Here is a 19729-nt window from a genome sequence, read left to right on the forward strand (position 1 = left end):
CCAAAGGTAATAAATAAACAGTAGGAAAAAAAAATGGTAGCAAATGGAAGCGCTGGGTTACTGTTTGCTGTTGTGGCAGTATCATCATAACGTACTGCGCGTCCCTGTCCTTGAGGATGGATTATCTTTTGTGTGGACTGTTCTCCTTAACCCTGTGCTTGAACCAGGACGTAATGCAAGATGAAATAAAACAAAAAGCAAGACAAATAAAAATACGGATGAAAAAAAAGAAAGAAGGAACATCGGCGAATATTCGGAGGACGAGCTTGATTGTTGGCCTGGGGCCTTTGAAGCCAAGGATGGGGGTGAAGTAGGCGTAAAAAAGAGGCTAGTAAGTCGTAGTCGGTGGTCGTAAAAAAGAAATAAATATATGCGGTGCAAATGTGGATAAGCTGAAAATAGAAAACGAAATAGAGAGAGGGGAAAAGAAAAGGGCAGGAGCTAAGGCGTATCCTAGGCCGCTACTTTAGGAACCCAGCGTTCTGGAATGCCGTCAATAGTCACCTCGCAGACTCTCGTCGGCTTTCTCGGCGGTAGAGTCCAGCGTGCGCGGCCAGAGTGCGACTCATCAAACTTGCCGTTACGGCGCATGGCCATCTCCAAGACTGCCACGCGGATAAAGTCGGGGTTCTCGCGAATTTCCCGCTGACGCATGGCTCCCGCCGGCTGGGAAAGACTGGACTGGCTGGAAGGCGTCTGCGTCTGGGCCTGGTTGTCAGCGGTAGGCGAAGAGGGTGATGACGGCGCTGTCGACAATGAGGATGAATGGCGTGTAGTAGCCGAGGCCGCAGAGCGAGATCCGTTACGAGACTTGTACACCTTGTATGTCTGCATTTGGATAGATGCAGTGTAAGGGCGCAGTGGATTTTGCATGGTAGCCATGGTATCAGAGGCAGGACGCGGCTCAATTCGGGCTGATGACGTAGGATTCAAATAACGACGCAGGGCAGCTGACGGTTCTTCTTCCAAAACTGGCGGCCGACGTTCATCAGTAAAGGGAACCTTGGGATCAATTGCGAAAATGGAACGAGTAAGGAAGTCATCGGGCGGGATCGACGACAGGTTAATATTGGATATGCTCTTGGCTGCGTTCCTGATGGCACGAAGCGAGGCCGTCAGATTCGACTTGAAAGCTGAGCGCATCATGCTGGGAAACGGATTGGCCGTTGTAGCGGGCTTCTTGGGAGCTTCAGAAGAAGAGTCATCATCATGGCTAATGCTGAAAATGCGGAAATCAAGCTCGTCTATTGTAACAGCCTTTGAAAGAGGGTGCGCCTCAGACTCGCCAGAGGGCGAAGAAATAGGCTCTAACGAGGGACGAGTAGGACGCTGTTTGTTGCTGCGCGAGCGCGAGCGTGAAACAGAGCGTTCAGACTTACAGCAACCGCCCCAGGAGGAACCAACAGAGGACGGAGTGCCGTAGACAAAAGAATCGGCCAAGGAAGGCACAGAGTCAAGAGAGTCGGTTCGGGGGCCGAGTGTAGAGCCCGTATCGCTGTCATAGATGGACATAGACGAGCCTAGCTCACAGTGAGCCTCGTCAGGAGGCAGGAGCAGCATGTCTAGAGAGGTCTTGCTAAGCTTGAAGCTGAGCTCGGTGTCGGTAACACGTTCTATAATGGAACTGACAGTCAAAGGCATGGCATCCTTTTCAAGAGAGCGGCGCTGGCTGCGGTGGCGACGGGGCTTGGGAATGTCAGTCATGGCCAGAAGAGTGGCCACGGATGCAGGGACAGCACCAGGGGAGTGCACATCAAGCGGGCGGGGCCGTGTCTGGCTAGTCATAGACCGAGACGAGCGGGTAGAGGACTTGCGCTTAACAGACTTGGCATTGCGGGCATCGGATTGCACCTTGGTAGGAATCTGCACAGGGCCCGTGGTTGAAGTAGGAGTAGAGCGACCTGGCAGCTTCATAAGGATTGGTTGGGTCATGGACCGAACACCATCATGAGGGGCCATGTTGTCTGGAGTTACTTGGGGACAAGATTGAAAGGGAGAGGACACAATTGTAGACATAAAAGTAGGAGAGGGCTCCGGTTGTTGACTTTGGTCATAATTGGATTTCCAGTAATTTATTGAGGCGGGATAGAAGGACGGGGTTGAGGAAGGACGAGAAAGACTGCTGCTAGATGACTCGGTAGAGCTGTGCTGTGGTGGAGGAGTCAAAGACAAAGAGGACGGCGGGGCGGTGTTGTTATGATAGTCCAGAGGGGAAGACGTCGAAATAGAAGGGTTTGTGGAAGCCGAGGGAGAAGATACAGGCCAAGGGGCAGTAGCAATAGCAGCAGCAGCAGCAGATTGGGGTTTATGTTGCTGATAAAACGGCGACGGACTAGAAGAAGCAGAAGTACTTCTGAATACGGAATTAGGCTGTAAAGTGTGGCTATTGCAGTCGAGGCGGCGATGCTTTCGGCTATGGCTGCGTTGTAGATTTTGGGCGCGACGATTATAGTGCACGAAAGACGCAGCAGACATCATGGTAGGCAAGAAGAGCGCAGTTGCAGAAACAGGAGGACATTAGCCACTATAAGTATACCAGGGTCTCCAGTGCTGGTTGGAAGCAGGCTTGTGTGCTTTTGCTTTTTTAGGCACTTTTATGAGTCGCTTAAACCCTGAGACCTTGTTTTAGAAGGTGGTCGGCCGATAAGCAGCCAGTTAGAGAGAGCCCAGTAATCAAAGGAAACAAGGCCGGGGCGGCAGAATGCCGTAGCGCTGTCGCAGCCTATTCCTTTAAGTTATTTGAGAGAAAAATGAGATATAGTGAGTGGGTAGTGGGTGACAAGAGGGGGGGGGGGGGGGGTGGAGATTGTGAAGATCGTCAGGCGTGGTTCTAGAGTAGGGCTTTGCTGTTCAGACTCTTCGCGTTTTTGCTTGTTCTATATGTGTGGGAAGCAAAGCCCATCAGTAAGCAGGAACGAGAGGCCAGGAAAAGAAAAGAGGGATTTCGACGCAATTCTGGCAGTGCTAATCAGACAACTCAGAAGCCGACCAGGCCGTTGCTGAACAAGTGCAGCTTTTTGATTCGGTGAAATTGGGCAGTTATTCTTGTACGTAACCCAAATGCCAGGTTTGTTTGCCTCGTTTTTGGTTATTTTCTTGAAGGAGGGTTCCTGGCAGGGATGGGATGGGATAATCTCAGCGTTCTTGGGCCGAGATAAAGAGAGAGATGGAGAGAGAGAGACAAGGGGCGTGAAATGATGCAGGCAAAAGGGGGGGTGTGTAAGACCAGCTGAAAGAAGGTCTTCTTTTATCGTCTATCTAGCCTTTATCCAGGCTGAATGCTGCGCGAGCTCCAAGAGAGTTTGGGCCGCTAGAAAACGAATTGGCCGTCGGAGAAAGGAGATTTGCTAGAATCAAGGCAAAGAACGGAATCGCAGCAAATTGATGGACAAGAACCAGGTCAAGTCAAGTTTGCGCAGACACGCAGGGAGAAGCCGCCAAATCGATGATCCAAGACACGCCAGACGAGCAAGACAGCCAAGACACCCTGTTCGTGTGGCAAAACAGCGGATGGCAAGGCTCAGAGCTTTACTTGGAGACGAAGCAGGAGCAGAAGAGAGGCGATCAGTAGGTGCAGCGTCCAAGATCTTATCGATATGTCGCGGTGAGTCTCTCGGTCTAAGCTTCGCGATGCCTTTAGACTAGTGGCTCGAGGCTCCAAATATGGCAGCGAGGGCGAGTGAGGAGAAGGAAAAGAGAAGGTCCAGGCCCTAGATCCTAATGCAAAGGACGATGTCAGCCTAGTTTCAAAGATCTCCAAGTTTTGCCCAAGTGAGGCGGCCAGGCCTTATAGTGCTCGACAGAGTGCTCGACAATGGATTTGAAAGGCTAGGAGTTGCAGCAAAACTAGGGCAAGCTAAGATTGTAGTGTGGTTTTGAGGTTGTTGTGAAACTGACGATAGGGCGAGCCAAGATGCTGTGCGATAAGCCCGCTTTCCTGCCAAAAGAGCCTCGGTTTGTGGTGGTTGAGGCTAAGCAAAGCCTATGAGAAGTGGAAGAGTTACGAAGCGATAAGTGGCCAGCCGTAGATGCAGAGAAGAGCAACTGCAGAGAAGAGCAGCGGCATAAAATTTAGAACAAGGGCAAGTGGAACAGGCAAACGCAGAGCAAACGCAGGGCAAACGCAAAAGACAAACGAAACAGTTTCACTGAAAAGCTTGCAACAAAGAGGGCCTCAGAAAACAAGCAACTGCTCAAGAGCCTGTCATGACAGACAGCTATTTTTTTGGGGTGAGGATCCCGAGCTACGGCCGCATGTCTGAATGAGGCTATACCCATTGGATAAATAGCTGTTGATAAAGCAACCGTTATCATCTACTGCACATCTTGCCATGGCACGAACAACGCTGGTTTGTGGGAGTGTGTTAGCACTAAGAATAGTCCCCTGTCCCCTAGGAGGGAGAGGGAGATAAAGAGATAGAGGCACCAATGCGACGGTCACGCTATGGCTCATGTTGCCCTCCTGCAATTCCTCCTTATTGTTATACGGAGCCCAAAACAAATAGCCAGCAGCCCAAGTCGCAAATATGATCAGCCACCAACCAGCTTTGCTCGACGGCACTGATAAGAATATTGATTTTCATGCCTGCATTTTGGCACGACCTGCCCTGTCTTGCGCTGCCTTGTCCCGTCCTGCCCCGTCCTGCAACAAAGGCAGCCAACGTACAATAAAAACGCAACGCAACGCAACACAACACAACGCAACACAGGAAATAACGCTGTTGCAATTTTTAGCAGGGGGAAGGACAGGCAAGAATAAAAAAAACATCATTCGAAGCTTGGATTGCAACAAAGCGGCCCTCAACTTTTAAACAGACGACAGGCCTTGAAAAAAGCAGTTACTTGAAGCAGGGCCCAGCCTAGCTGGGGATGAAGGGCGTTGGGCCACATTACCACTTGCTACTGTATGCAGGAAAGGGAAAGAGCAGGACACTCTCAGCACGCACTCTGGTTTGTCTCCCTCGCTTACCCTCTGCTCCTTCTTTTTTTACTTCCCTAGAAGGCCGCCCAGCCAACCAACTTGCAAGAAATTGGCTGGCAGACGGACAAAGTCTCCGCTTGTCCAGCTCTTGCTGCTGCTTTGTCATTCATACACAGCCTGCACTGCTGCTCGCTGTTGCCTCTGCTTCTACGGCTGCTGCCTTGCCCTTGCACATTTAGCACTTCTTGTCTGCTTTACACCCGCGCACGCAACCCCGCGCTTCTTCATCACACGCGACCAAAATTCCATCCTTTCTTTCAAGTGCTTTCTTTCCCTTGTGAGCGATGACGATGATTATCAAGTCCCCGTGCCACATTCCAAAAGAGACACACCAAGACTAAACCTAATCTGGACTAAGCGGGCGATGAACTGGCCAGCGAAGAAGCAAAGGGCAAGACAATGGCAAGGACCCAGTTTGTGTGGGGCTGCCGGTCTCTCCGTCTCAAGTTTTTTTTCCCCTTCTTTTTTTCCTTCTCCTTGCATTCCCACAAGATGGGGGGCGGTGAATGGTCTGGCTATGTATTGGTGTTGTCGAAGCTTCAAGCCCACTCAAAATCTCAACGGGTTGAGAATGTGGAGATACCGAATAATGCCGCAGAAGGCGCGGCTGCTGGAGTATTATAGGCCCTCTCTAGTTCGCTTCGGCCTTGCCCTTGATCCTGTTTGAAATCCATCCATTCGCATATTGGCATGGATGTAGTTGTGCTTATTTGCCTTCTATCTGTCCCACGGCCCTGCGCCGCCTCAGACTTGGTCCTTATCTAACCATGGAATGGGGTTTCTACTTCCTCAAAGACAGGGCAGAGCAGAGTGCAAGGGCCATTACTTGAGCGGGGCGTTTTCTTCTGGAAGCTCCGTAGAGGAAGAAGAGTAGGAAAAAAAAAAAAGCTCTCAAGAACACGTGGGAATTGAGAGACGAACAACAAGCAAGCCAAGAAGATGAAGAATCGCTTTCACCGTGGCCACCTTAGATAGCGTGTATTTCGGATGAGTCAGCAGCCGGGCCTTATCAGCAAGTCACTTGTATCTACGTGTTCCTACGCCTGTTTTCCCTCTGCTTCCTCCTGTGACGTGACAAGATATACATGCCGAATATGAAAAGCCCCACCTGCCCCAAAGGCGAGACGTGGGGAAGGAGCCAAGGGAAAGAAGAGGAGGGGAAGATGGAAGGGCAGAAAAATGGAAGGAAAGGGAAAGGGGATCACATGCTGCTGTATCCGTGGGAGAAGGAAAGAAGGAGAAAAATTTTCACACCCAGAGCACCAAACAGGCAATGTACTAGAAATTAAGAGCAAAGAGGACGCGGGCGGGTAGAAATGACAAGCCAGCCAGCCTGTTAGAGCAGGAAGATAACGCGGGTTTCTTTCTTGTCTGTGGCTAGCTGCAAAAAAAATAAAGCGAATCCAAAAAGGAAGCCCGCCAAACATGAGCGCCGGCGATCTCCTTCTAGCTTCTAGAAATAAGGGCAGCAGCAGCCTGGTTTTCTGGCAGTTGTTTCCCTTCGTCAGTCGTACCTTGCCTTGCCCTGCCTTGTGTAGGTTTGGCACTCACTCCCTTCTCTTGGTAACTACCAAAAAGCCCTAGCGCTCTCCCAGCCCGCCACAACCAGCGCCCCAAACCGAGAGCCCTGGCGGCCCACCCACCCATCCAATGATGATATCATTGCCGAAGCAGCCAGGCTCGCTAAAGATAACAAGAAGTGAAAATATTTTCTTCTTCTCACTCGTTTAACTCGGCCGGGAGGACGGGCAGGGCCCTTGGGATCCCAACAAAGAGATACATCGCAGAATTTACACTAGTCCATCGCAGCCAAGTAGCCAAGGACATGCAAACGATAATGCAGCTTTGAAGCCACGGGCGATGTCCCCCTCCTCCAGGACTGATAAGGCCATATATGGCAAGCCAAGCGGCGCCTACATACAAAGCAATTGTTGGTGATCCTGTGCAGAGATTTCTTCTCTCTCCTTTCCCCTCCTCCTACTTCTTCTCCCCCCTCTTCTCTTTCCCCTCCTTCCCCTCTTCCCCCCATATCATCGCTCCCTATCAATGCGAAAACAGGAAAGAAAAGGGAACAGAGAGCGAGAGAGAAAGGGAGAGCCTAGGAACAGATCTTCTATCTTTCGACCCATTCGTCATGAGGCGACAGACAGGTAAGAGAAGCGGGGCATGGCTTTCTCATTTTTAACCGGCTGCTGAGGTTTGAGAACGTGGGGGCAGCAATGGACTGAGCCTTCGTCCTTCGTTCTTCCAGTCCTCCGAACCAGCAGCTGTGTTATCAGCAAGATACTATCTCCCCATTACTTCGCCCGTTACATACATGTGTGATGTAGTGTACCATATGTAGCTGAGCGTGCAGATGCGCTGCAACCCTAAATCAACCAAACCCGCCATATCAAAAACCGCATCTCTCACCTCGCCTCCCCCCGTAAGCAAAGCAAAGGAGCCCCAGGTCTTGGGCTCTTATTCTGGCCCTTCCCCTTTCTTTCTATCTCCCAACACAAGTCCTCCTATCATCCTATTGTCACGTCACAACCAGCTCAACCTCTCCGTGTACACAAGCAGGCAGGATTTTCTTCTTCGCTTTGGGCACCAAAAGAAAGAAAAAAATACTAGAGAGGAGAAGAAACTTTTCTGTATTTTCTATCGTAAGAGCAGCAAGTAAAATCGGGCACTTGCCGTATTTTTGGTTTGTTCGTCTGATCTCTTCGGTTCCTTCAATCTGGGCAACACTTTGTTAGGGTTTACAGTTCACTGCCTCGGACGACAACCATGGCAGATGAGGACCAATCAAAACAGAAACAATAAGAAAGATAAAAGGAGCTCATCTATAAAGACACCATCTATGTTTGAGGGGGAAGAGGCAAATAGGCAAAGAAGAATACTGGGACAAAAGGAAGCTGAAAAAGAAATGAAAAAGAAACTATAAACAAGCCTGGATATATCGGAACGGCAATAAACACTAATAACAGAGGAAAATTTGTCTTAAGGATAAAAGAAAGACCAGAGATAGAAAAGCAGAGTAACAAGAAAAGGCCAAAAGATAAGGGAGGGGAAGAAGAGGTAAATAGTGTTTTAGTCTCGTGTGTGGCTCTGGCTCTTAGCCAGCTGCGCTCCGTTCTCATGCAAGCCCTCGTCTTCCACAAGATACATGTCCTCGTGGCCGTTGTCATGTGCCGTTACCTGTATATTCCCCATCGCCACCGTAGCTGGAACTGCCGTTGGAACGGACAGAAGTCTGTTTGCGCCATTGGCAGGCCCAATAGTTCGACTCGATGATCCACTTTCCTGTCGTGCCATGGCCTCGCTGCCCTCGGACTCGGGGATGAAGCCAGCGACACCTGAACTAGAAGGTGTTGGCGGGCCAAGTACGGTAGAGTCTCGATGGTGGCCAAGTTTGGCAAAAGGCGAGAACGACGAGAGCTTGTCACGGAACTTTTTGCGCTTGCCCTCTCCACCGAAACCAAAGCCATGGCTGTGATTGTTGCTAGCACCAATACCAGACACTGATGAAGCACTGCTGGCAATTCCAGCCGTAATTGTCGTCGTGTTCGTCGGTGCAAATGGATTCACAGTGTTGCCTGTTGGTGTGTCTAGATGACTTGCACTAGTGACAGGCCGTTGCCATGCGTCATCGCCAGCGGCCGACATTCGGGGAGTAAACAACGATAGACCGCCCTGAGATGTTGGTCGCATTTCATGGGCTGAGCGTAGATTCCGGCTAGGTGCAATCTCATCATACGAGGTTGCAAGAGAGGCAAATCCTGCTCCTATTGGGCTGCTGTTGATAGAAGAACTGCGGGCATTGGCATTCGGCTTGAGCGAAGGACCGAAACTGGAATTTGCAGCGACAGAGGAATTTGAATTGCTTGCCTGGCTTTGCGTTGTGCATCCCGAATGCACCGACGAAGAGCGGCTATTAGAGCGTGGTCGGATGCTCTTATTTGAGTTCCGAATGCTAGGCGGCGGCGAGCGTGAAAAATCAACGGTTGAGTTGGCACCAAAAACACTGGCAGAGTCGTCGCTAATGTTAGAGAAGCTCTCGGCATAGCGAACACTTGCTGCGCTCAAGGATAGATTCTGGCCGCTGTTGCTGTGGATACTCGGGGCCTTAGCGGCAGACACAGCTGCCTGCGATAGAATCACCGATGATGATACATGGGCCACGCCCTTGACCTGGGAGGCCGCAGCAGTCGGTAAATGGCGCAGCTTGTTGCCGATGATAGCGCCCGTGTGAGATATCAGAGCACGGATAACAGCCTTTTTCAGGGCTTCGACTAGATCTAGGTTGGACCAGGTCTTGTTGTGCCATTCGATCTGCGGCATGCGGAAGACGAGATCATGCACATCTTCAAAGTTGCGGGCATCTTTGCCCTTGTAGCTCAGACACAACAACACTGATGGCACATTAATGTGGGCAAAGGCCATGAACTTGTTTGCTCGGGCCATCATTTTAGTCACGTCGTCAGAATGGGACCCACGGCGGCGTCTGCGCCTACGAGACGGTCGCGCCGATGTTTCTCGACGACGAAGCCCAAAACGCCCGGCTTTGCCCGTTACATCATTGCTAGAGGTGCCTAAGCCTGGAACAACCGAGGTCGTAGATGATGCGCCTCCCCCATGCACTGCGACAGCGCTAGAAGAACTAGCAAGGCGAATTGGAGGCGGCCGAATAAGGCCAGGGCGCGAAAGCGACGGCGTTGTACTCCGCAGAGATTCACTAGAGTGCTTCTTGGTGGGAATACGCAGTGTATTGGCACGCAATAGTGTCTTTGTGGTTTTAGTACTGCTACTTGTGCCCTCACCTCCAGTGCGAATGCTGACCGACTTTTGCCTACGGCGATGGCCTTGGTGGTTGAAATGAGGGCCTCGGTGTGTGCGATGATGATGGTCCGAAGTAGCCTGTGCAGAGGAAGCATGAGCCCGGGGCAATGACGTCAGAGTGGGCCGTAGACGCATCTCCAAGGAAGCTGACGACGGTGAGCCCATATCACTTAGGCCATTGCTAAATGTAGCTGATGGGAGGCTAGAATCATGGTGATCAATCTCTCCATCTGTACCAGTGTCATCATCTGTGTCGCCGTGGTCGTGATCATCGTCTTCGTCGTCATCATCCTCATCGCTCGCCACACTGCTACCATCGCCGCCATGGCGTTTGATGATAAATGGCGATACATCCTTGGGCGACTCGCCATCGTTCATTCCAGGGAAGATGTATTCTAAGAGCTTCTTGCCTACGTCACGCTCCAGCTGAATGCGCATGGGGAACAGATTGACCTCAAAGTCTTCCATGACTGTGATTCCAGCAATAGCCTCCAACATATACCAGTACACTTGAATCATTTTTTGGCCTTGGAACAACGGTGCGTGCTTGGCGTCGTAGTATGGGCTAATGATTTCAGGGTACAGGGCATCAGGGAGAAGATTGAGGCCCAGGATCTTTCCCACTTGAATCAGGTTGAAATGTGAGCCATCAGAGCTGTCAGTGCGGTGATATTCGACATCTCGTAATTGCAATTCAACTAGAGGGTCATTAGTATCACGGACTAGGTGCCACACAATGTCACGAGCTGTGATACTCCAGCGCAAAAGAGGCGTGCTTGTCTGGGCAGCGCCATACGTGTTGTGTTTGCGCTGTGATGACGTAATTGCTTTCATCATGAAGAAAAGTTCTTCCTCGCAAGCAGCCAGCTCATTACTGAGAGTCATACGGTCTTTACGCAAACTATTGGCCGAGACACCGTCGTTGCGAGGCCCTCCAGTAGAGCCTCGAGGGAATGTCTGGAAGTGCTGGCGGATATGCTCAAGCTGGCGAATGCGGTGCTGCATTTTGCTGACAGTCTCAGGGATGCCGCTGAGATCGGAAAAGTCCGAGGCTAGCATAATCTTCTCGAGTCGCTCGTTGCGGATCTTTTCGGTAGGTTCATTGTACATGAGCAGATCTAGCACAATGACATACATAGCATAATACTGTGATGAGTTGCAGAGAGCCCGCGCCTGGGGGAAGTCAACCCACAGATAGTCCATGCGACTATCTGTTGGTTCTTTGGAGGCTTGGTTGGGGGGCGGGGCGGCACGAGGATCAGACGTCGAGGCAGCACCACTGTCAGGATTAGCATGGGGGTTGGGGTTTGGTGTGACGTTGGAAGAATCTGTATCAACGGTGTTGCTAACGCTGTTGCCGTTGCTGCTAGTGTTGTTGCTGTTGTTGTTACCGCTGCTCGATCCCTGTCCCCCACTACTATTCTCCGTATTGATCTTATCATTGTACTTGAGACGCAGCGTGTTGAACTTGTCGTAGCGCATCATGCCTGACGTCTTTTGCACCACGCGCTTGAAGCCGAACGGATCCGTTTCAAAATCAAACATTACCTCCATTGGTACCCACGGCGGCCACATTGACCCTAAAGGTGCACCGTAGGAGCTTCCGCCATATGCTCCCATGGCAACCAGCTGTGAGTTTTGGAACCATTTGCGGTGTGTAACGAAGAATTGTGTACTATCCATGTTGACTTGGAATCGTCTCTGCACCAGGCCACTGACATTGTCCGATAGCCGCTTCTTGTCCATGACCTCGACTACCTTGAGTTCCATGCCCTTAGAAGTTAATAGCACCACGTTCTTCTGGTTCTGGTCACTTTGCAGTTGAATCTGCGGAGCAATCAAACGCACGTGGTAGCTCTTCTTGGGCATAAAGCCAGCCGAGATGCCCGAGGACAAGTCGGAAGAACATGCGGCAGCACCGTTTTCGGCGTCATTACTGCCAAAAATGAAACTGTTGGTGCTTGAGTCGCGACGGGCCCGGACACGAGGGTTCAGATTAGGGTTCAAGCCAGAGCTAGAGCCGTTGATACTCGCGTTAATGCTAGTGCTAGTAGCAGAAGACGACCCGCGATCGCGATCGCGGTCCCGGTCTCGCTCACTGCTAGCTCCACGGCCCAAGTCCATGTCACGCGAGCTACCAATGCTAGAACTGCTCATATTGTGGTTGTGTCCATGGTTGTGTCCCAGGTTATAGCTACTGCTACAATTGTTGCTGCTATCAACAGGTATTTCTCCAATAAAGCGTCGTCCGTCCTCCATAAGCTTACGGATCGCCTCATCGGCCTCAGAAGGAATCGAAGATTGGTCTGTGTCCCTGCCGCCGCTGCCATTGTTTTGTGGTCCATAAACATGGATGCCGCTGTGCGAATTACTCGACTTGTTGCCTGCCACATAAGATTTGGCCGTAGTCGAGCGCTTCGGCGTGTTGAATTTGGCGCGTTCTTGCTCCTCAACAATGTCTAGGATAAACTTGACGGCAGGTCGGGAAAGGTAGTACACCAAGCCTCGGCGGAGACTAACTTGGTCAAAGTATCGCAACACAATGTTCCGCAGCTCATTGTTCCACTTGAAGTGCAGGTTATGGATGACAAAGCGATTGTTGTAGTCACTCTCAAACTCTGCACCAGTGGGCAGTTTGATAGAAGCTCCAGGAGGCATGTTGCCCGAGGAGAAGGACGATGATGAAGAGCAGTTGTCGTCAGGCTTTGGCCGGGGGCTATTAGAGTTGCTGTCAAACGAGGTTCCCGACACAGAAGCAGCCCTAACAGCAAGACCAAGGATCATATGCTCAAGGAAAGCTTTTTTATGCAAGAAGATCTCGCTTTGTCGCCGCAGCATCTCCAGCTGAGCCATCGACTCAGCATCGTGGTCTCGCTTAATAGCGCCAACTTCGGCTTCGTCCATAGCCAAAGCATGGCTGTCCATTTGCCCCTGTAGGCGACTTAGGCGATCATTGACAAGCCTCTGCTGCACGCGGCGAGGGTCGTCATCATAGCTCATGATACAGAAGTGAGTAGGCTCATTTCCAAAAGGACTTGTGCGCTCGGGGTCTCCAGCAATAACACCACCAATATCAGTCTGTCTAAAGTACGTAAGACGTGGCGAGAAAGCAAGCGGGAGAATCTTAGTATCCAAGTTGCGTTCGGACGGCAAAATCCAGTCTAGTTCAACAAAATCATCCACGTCAATCCACGTCATGTCATTGTCAGGGATTGTGAAGCGCGAATTGTCAGGGCCGTCATCTTCCTTATCCGAAACGTCCTGCTTCATACTGCTGCTCGCATCATCGTCAACCCCCATGGCTGGCATCTCAGAGAGGTTAAGGCCGGAATTCCGGCCGGGGCTGCGCATAGTGGCTGAAACAGCACGGATATCGGTCGATACAAGATCGAGCTGAGCAGCATGAATTTTAATTCCGCTAGTTCGAGATTGTGTCTTGCGTCCGTGATCCTGGGTGTTGAACTCTTCACGCCGTTGATGCAAATCTAGCATGAAGCTGTCAAAGCGCACCTTGATGCCTGTAGCCATTGACCCGTCCTCAAGATCGGTGTCGGGGTCCTTATGCTTATAAATGTGCGTTAAGAACAGAGGCGCTAGCAATAGATTGTATTTGAGTGTGGCTACGTGACGACCAAACTTCTTGCTGCCCTTATCGCGACCAGGCCAGAGTTTTCCCTGCCGGATTGGCAGAGACATGCCACCACCAAAGAGTGATAGCCACTGGTAAAAGTGGGTAAAAAATCGGGGGGTCATATGCACCGTGTTGTAGCTGCGTGACGGCTGGGGAGTAGTAGCCATCCAATCGCGGTCAACAGGAGCCCTGACGGCAATAGACAGGTGTATATGAGACGATCGGAAGCCCCGGAAGGCATCATACGGGAGACCCGTGACACGATCGGGTTTTGCTTTGCTAGGGTCGCGGAGAATAACATTGTAGTGAGGCTTGAAGTCAAAGCTGCGTTTGCCGTTGACAATGGCCTGTTCAAAGACAAGGCCAATCATCCACTGAACCTTGCCGCCTAATTTCATCACCACCTTTTGGAAGTCCTGGCTAATCACAGGCCCATTATCATCATAGTCAATCTGTGGATTTTCGTCTTGACCATCTCGGTCTCGGCGCATCATAGCCCGGACCAGCTGGGCATAGTCGGGGATGGCTAACACGTACTCACCACTGTTGACAGTCATAAAGCGCTTTGGATCATCTTCAGCATTTAGGTTAAGCCGAACATCGTTGCGCCAGCACATGAGGAAGCCTGCGCCCGTTCCCATCAGGCAGTAAGGGTCACGTGTGCCCTTAAGGGACAAAAGCACATCGCCATCGCCACGCCAAGCAATGTGGATGCGAGAGTGGAAACTGAGGCGGATTTTGTCCCAAAAGCCAACGCGCTCTGAAGGGTCCAGCTGCGGCTTGGTGAAGGTTTCGATGACAGTCATCATGTCTTGAATAGCCGGCTGGTAGCAAGGGCCCCACGTGATGCGAGTGGGAAGCGACGTGTTGACGTCAACCTTCATGTTAGAGTAGGTCTTGACGGCTCCAATGGTGCGCCTAATCTCCAGATGATAGCCGTGGGTCTTAGCTCCTTCAAAGTCCATGACATTAGGTTTAATGATGTCAATCCTTAGAGGTCGCAAAGACTCGGGACCACGATACTCCTCAGCAATGACAAAGTCTGTTGAAAGTGAAAAGGCGTTCTTCTTGGTCGACTGACTAGCCTCGAGGGGCGGGACATGGATAAATGGTAGCGGGTAGTCGCGGAGCGAGATTCGGGCCTCACTGGTATCAATATTGATATGCAAAGGCACCAGCAGCGAGTATTGTGTGTCTTTGGGTATGCCCTTACCAACACTATGCATGAATGCTGGCAGGTCCTTAAGGGGGAAAGAAGGCTTGTCAATAGTGATCTGCAAGTCGGTGAAATAGGCTGAAGCTAGGGCAGCACGTGCTGGGACTTCTAAGATCGACTCGGCCTCTTCAATATCATCAGGCGTATTACTGGGACCCAATGCAGCACTGCGGAATTCACGGACGTTCTCTTCAGCTATAGCACATGCCCGGTCAATGCGCTTCTTCCAACTTGAGGCATGAAGCGTATCAAGCTTCGCCCGGGCCTCGTCTAACTTGAGACGAGGACTAGCACTATTGCTAAGACACGGCATATTGTTTTCGGGATCATACGATGGCCCATGATTCCGGGAGTGGCTTCCATGGTGATGATGCGAGTTGGAACGGTTACGCAGAGCTTCCTTGTCTATGTCCAAGGTGCCGGCCGATGCTTGACCGCGTTTATGCTTGGTACGGCTGGACTTCCGCGACTCCTCCTGCACTATTTTGGTCTTAAGACGGAAGGCTTCCTCTCTGGCCAACCTTTGCTGCTGCTCAACCAGACCGGCGCGGTATATCATGCCTAGCTTCCACTCAAATGCACCGTCTTCAATCTCAAACAAAAATGCCCTAGTGCGTATAGATATCCGCGGAGGAACCTTGGGCCCGACAGGACCTTTGTCAAACGGAAATTGCTTTTCGCCGTCAGTCTTAAAGCGGTAGTGGAGCTGTTGTACGCTCTTCATAGTGTTGATAAGATTATCTGTGATTCTATTGAGAAGAACCTCATACGGGATTGCTAGCCGAATTGACTCGGCATAGAGCTCGATTAATTTATCAGCAACGTAGCCACCACTTGGAACCTTTTTTCGTGACTGGCGATAATCCAGGCGCGCTGCCTTGATACTCAAAACCCGCGACCACACAGTGCTAATTCGTGGAGAATTGACGCTTAGCCGGATAAGGCATGATGTAAGATACGGTGCAGACCAGCGGTGCCTACCGATCTCAAGGCCAAAGACTTGCAACAACATTCTAGGCTCATGCGGCATGGTTGCCTTGATTTGAACTAGCGAAACATTGACGTCTGCTGTAAACAACTCGGTCATGTTGGCCCCTTGAAGCTGGCCACGGTTAAGTGATAGGGAAGAGGGGGACTGTGGAGGGGAGAGATATTCCACTTCGGAGCTTATTGCTGGGGCTTTAGACTCTGCTAGAAGTGGCTCCTCGTCGCTAGAAAAGCTAGGCATGGGCGTAAAGGCCTTTCTGAGAACCATCAGGGCGACACCCATGGCATAGTGGCGATAGAGCGACCAGTTGATCAAGACGGACCGCATATTAGCCTGAAGATGAAAGACTGGGCCGTGGGTGTCGCTCATGGAACTAAGAGTCACTTCAGCACGGGGACAGCGAACAAACGGTTCAACTTCAGTGTGGCTAATTGACTCAATGATAAAGACCTCAAGGCCCTTGACATGAAAACCTAGCTTGCGACCATCGCCAGGTACAAGACACATCTTTTTGCGTGGAGTGGGCGAAAGTGGCGTTTTGAGAATGTCGGCATCTGGTGTCATAGACCGACTTCGTGTTCGTCTCCGGGAGTTATGTCTTTGGAGGCTATCAAGACGCTGAGCACGATACTCTGTAGTTAGAGAGTCCAGCTGAACGCTCATGCCACGGGTATCATCCGATACCTTGACATCAGTTCCAGCAACTTCCATGCTGACATCAGACATTTGGATCTGCACATGTAGCAGCCAGGATGGAAGTGCCCGCAGGAAGTTTTGCTTGGTTGATGGGCGCTTGCTCTTTTTCTTATCGCCCTGTACGTCTTGGTGAAGTTGATGCACAATCTGCCGGAGACCCTCGATAAATTCTGGACGTAGCATTTTGATTGTAGATGTTTTTAGGGTGCCATTGACCACAACAAAGACATCAGGCGCTGCGCTTAGCTGAATCCTCATATCAAAGCTTTCTGTCTGTGTCAAGTCAAGCCGTTCACCACTAGCAGTTTGGTAGTAGAGCTTGTGTGTCTGAAGACGCATAGTCGAGGCCAAGGAGTAGTGGAGCTCCTGAACAGCAGAGTGGAACGACTCGATCTCCAGGGATATGGATGAGATGGAAGATATAATAAGGTCCGAGTCATCCGAATCCTCAGTCTTTTTTAGAGGCGAAAGCGAGATACGCATGACAGGCTCATGCATGGAGAATTTTATGTTGGCCTTGGGCAGAAGCCGCGATATCAAATGGTGTTTTTGCGGGTCGGGCGTCTCTAGCTGCTGCATGACCCGTCGTTTCGGCTTAGGCTTAAGCAGCCGTATTAACAGAGGAATTTGGTGCGGGCTGAGATCGAGCGAAGGGGAGGTGATGACCGAGTTTGCAAACAGAATATTGGTGTTCCTCTCCTCGGGGCTTCCCCGCTTCACAAGCTCGACTGTTTTAGAGGGCAAGGTAGTCTTCATCGTTGTAGTCGCCATAGGAATATAAACGAGCCTCTGATGCTTGCCAGAGCCGTCATTAATACCAACTGAGATTGAAAGTGCCGCTGCCAAAGCCTCGTGGGCAATGTCGTTGCCATCAAAATACATTCGGTGGGCCGGCGATTTGGAATTGAGCCGGTGGAGGTCAATACCGACCTCTTTCATAGAAGCTGTCATAGTCAGGGGAGGCGAGCCAGGATAGTCTGCCTCGGCCTGTTTAGAGACAGCTACATAGCTGACGGCAAATTGTACCTCTTTTATTCCGCGCAGAATAGACATGATCAGCTCCTTAGAGTCTGCTACTCTCTGCAGCATGTCATTGTCAACAGTGGAGTTGAAAGTTGGGATGCGCTGGGGCGGCTTAAGCAACGGAGCAGGCTGGAAGGCTTCATCAAGGCCAGAAGAGACTGCAGAGTCGGCCTTAATTCCTGCATTCCCGCCAATGAATATAGGGGGTGGGGTGGCCGCCTCTTCTCCTTTACGCATCTTTTTGAGATTAGCGAGAGAAAGTGAAATGTCGTCCCATGGAATATGCACACGGCCCAGTTTGAGGGCAATGGACGCATTGCGCAAACCATCTTGGCTGTCAATTAGAAAGCCGTGAATATTGAGCGTAATGTTGTCGACGATGTCAATCGATTCCTTACCCTCAGCAGTGAAAAGCACGCTGCGCAGGGCAATGTTCCACTCGGCCTGGTCCTTTTTTTTCTTCTTGGCACTCTGGTCAGCACCAGCGTTGAAAAACCACGTGCGATCAACCAGCCTGCTACGCGTATCAACACCCAGATTGAAGCTTCCGCATTGTATGCTGCCTACGCCCACCATGCTGATACTTGAATTGGTGGCGACAAAATCAACCATTCGTAGCCATTTGATGTTGCGATGAAGCTTTTTGATTCTATCCTTGAGCTTGGTGAGCATTTCCAGTGTTCTGCTGGGTTTTGGCGATGGAGGGGAAGTCGGAGCTGCAGTGGAGCCCGGGTTATTACTGGCGTCGGCAGATTCGGCTGGAGTAGCAATCGGGGGATTGAAGGGATCATCGTTTTCAATAGGAGAGTTGAGTGTATCGCCATTGCGAGTAATGGTCGGTGTCGAAGAGGGAATAGTAATGTAGTTAGGACTGGTTTTAGCAAGAAGCGAGTCTGCAGGCAAGCTAGAAGCCACGTCCTCTTCGACATCGCTAGTTGACGAATCGCAGTCATCCCCACGTCGCGCACTGTTTTCAAGCTGGGTGCGGTTGATGGTGATGGCGAGTTCATCGACCACAATACTAAGCCAAGTTGGCTGGGCAAAGGTTGGGCGGTGGAGGTTAAGACCCAAGCCGCGAATATCTATGCGGATGCCATCACGGGGCGTGTACGAGATTCGACGAAGAGAGGAGAAGCCGAGGCGCTGGATGGAAACACCGGTAAGGATTCGGAGAATAGCAAAGAATACCAGCGAGCAGAGATACAGCAAAACAGCTACGCCAAAGACGAACGAGGGATTGAACAAAGCCATTTTATATCGGGCAAATGGCCGGAAGGGCCGGCCGGTATCGAGGATCTTGTACACACGGGCGGGCGCTGCATGAGAGAAAAGGAGGAGAAAGAAGATAAATGTTAGCCTACAGCGCCCTTGGGTCGACAATATGAACCAATGCATGCAATGGCTCCAGGCAGTTTTGAAGCTGTCAAGTTCGAGTTGCCTCTAGCATCGACGACAAGCCTAGACGCAAGCTCAGACCCTCTCAAAACAAGCCAAAGTAGCCATGTACGGTGGTGGGCGCGGCATAGAACACATGACATATGGCCAGAGACAAGTACAGCTGGTACGTACCTTGGATTTTGATATAATGTTTTGCGCTCTAGTAAAGATGAGAAATGGCAGCACTTAGCCCCATGGTGCCTTCCAAGCCAAAATCAGAGAAAAAGAAAAGGGCAGAGATGCAGGTGTTTTTAATGAGAAGGATAAAAAAGAATGAAGAATGAGAACCGACAGGTGAATCGAAGACGTGCGTACCTGTTGTGCTTTTTTTCCTTCTTAATTCTTTAATAATATTACCTGATTTTTGGGAAGTGGCGAAGAGAAAGCCAAGCTAAAGCTGGCAATAGCTTTCTTTTGATAGAAGGTCAGGATGCTAGGACGGGTCAGGTCAGGACGGGTCAGGCTAGGTTTGTGGCAGATTCCAGGCCAAGCAGGGTCAAAACAGGGTAGAACAAGAGCAAAAACCCACATGCATACGCACGCACCTTCCACTATTAAGCCCCCGGTCAAAATTCCATCAGCTTGTTGATTGTTCAGCTTATCTCGTACCCTTATTTGCACCAACAAACCCACGAGCTGAAGCTTTTTTTGTTGGTGAAGCCGAGAGAAAACAAGGCCATTTACTACCCGTTGGCCCTCCCACCTTTTGTTGTACCGTACAGTGAGTGAATGGGGTGGAAATCCCAAAATTCCAATCTGGTGCCCTGTTGATCAGGGAAGTGCTAATTTGTCTCCAGCAAGAAGGATAATACATACAGGGCAGAAATAGGAGGCATCATTTTAGACCCTAACTCGGGGTGTATAACCCTACCATCATTTCAAATCAATAGCTATCCGTTAGACTCCACTGATTAACAGATACTGAGGAGACTCCCA

General features: G+C 50.7%; 2 protein-coding genes across 2 annotated transcripts; both read right to left on the reverse strand.

The window, feature by feature from the left end:
* Nucleotides 1–453: 453 nt before the first annotated feature.
* On the reverse strand, nt 454–2478 carry HOO65_010785 (uncharacterized protein; the record flags this gene model as incomplete). The annotated part of the gene is made up of 1 exon (XM_070999801.1): nt 454–2478. The coding sequence occupies one exon, from the start codon at nt 2476–2478 to the stop codon at nt 454–456; it is 2025 nt and encodes a 674-aa protein (XP_070862607.1).
* Nucleotides 2479–8053: 5575 nt separating this feature from the next.
* On the reverse strand, nt 8054–18607 carry HOO65_010786 (UPF0648 protein C3H5.09c; the record flags this gene model as incomplete). Its single annotated transcript, XM_070999802.1, has 1 exon — nt 8054–18607. One exon carries the CDS (start codon nt 18605–18607, stop codon nt 8054–8056), a length of 10554 nt encoding a protein of 3517 aa, XP_070862608.1.
* Nucleotides 18608–19729: the final 1122 nt, after the last annotated feature.

This window comes from Ceratocystis lukuohia, assembly GCF_044167205.1.
Source record: "Ceratocystis lukuohia strain C4212 chromosome Unknown Supercontig1_pilon, whole genome shotgun sequence".
Taxonomy (NCBI): domain Eukaryota; kingdom Fungi; phylum Ascomycota; class Sordariomycetes; order Microascales; family Ceratocystidaceae; genus Ceratocystis; species Ceratocystis lukuohia.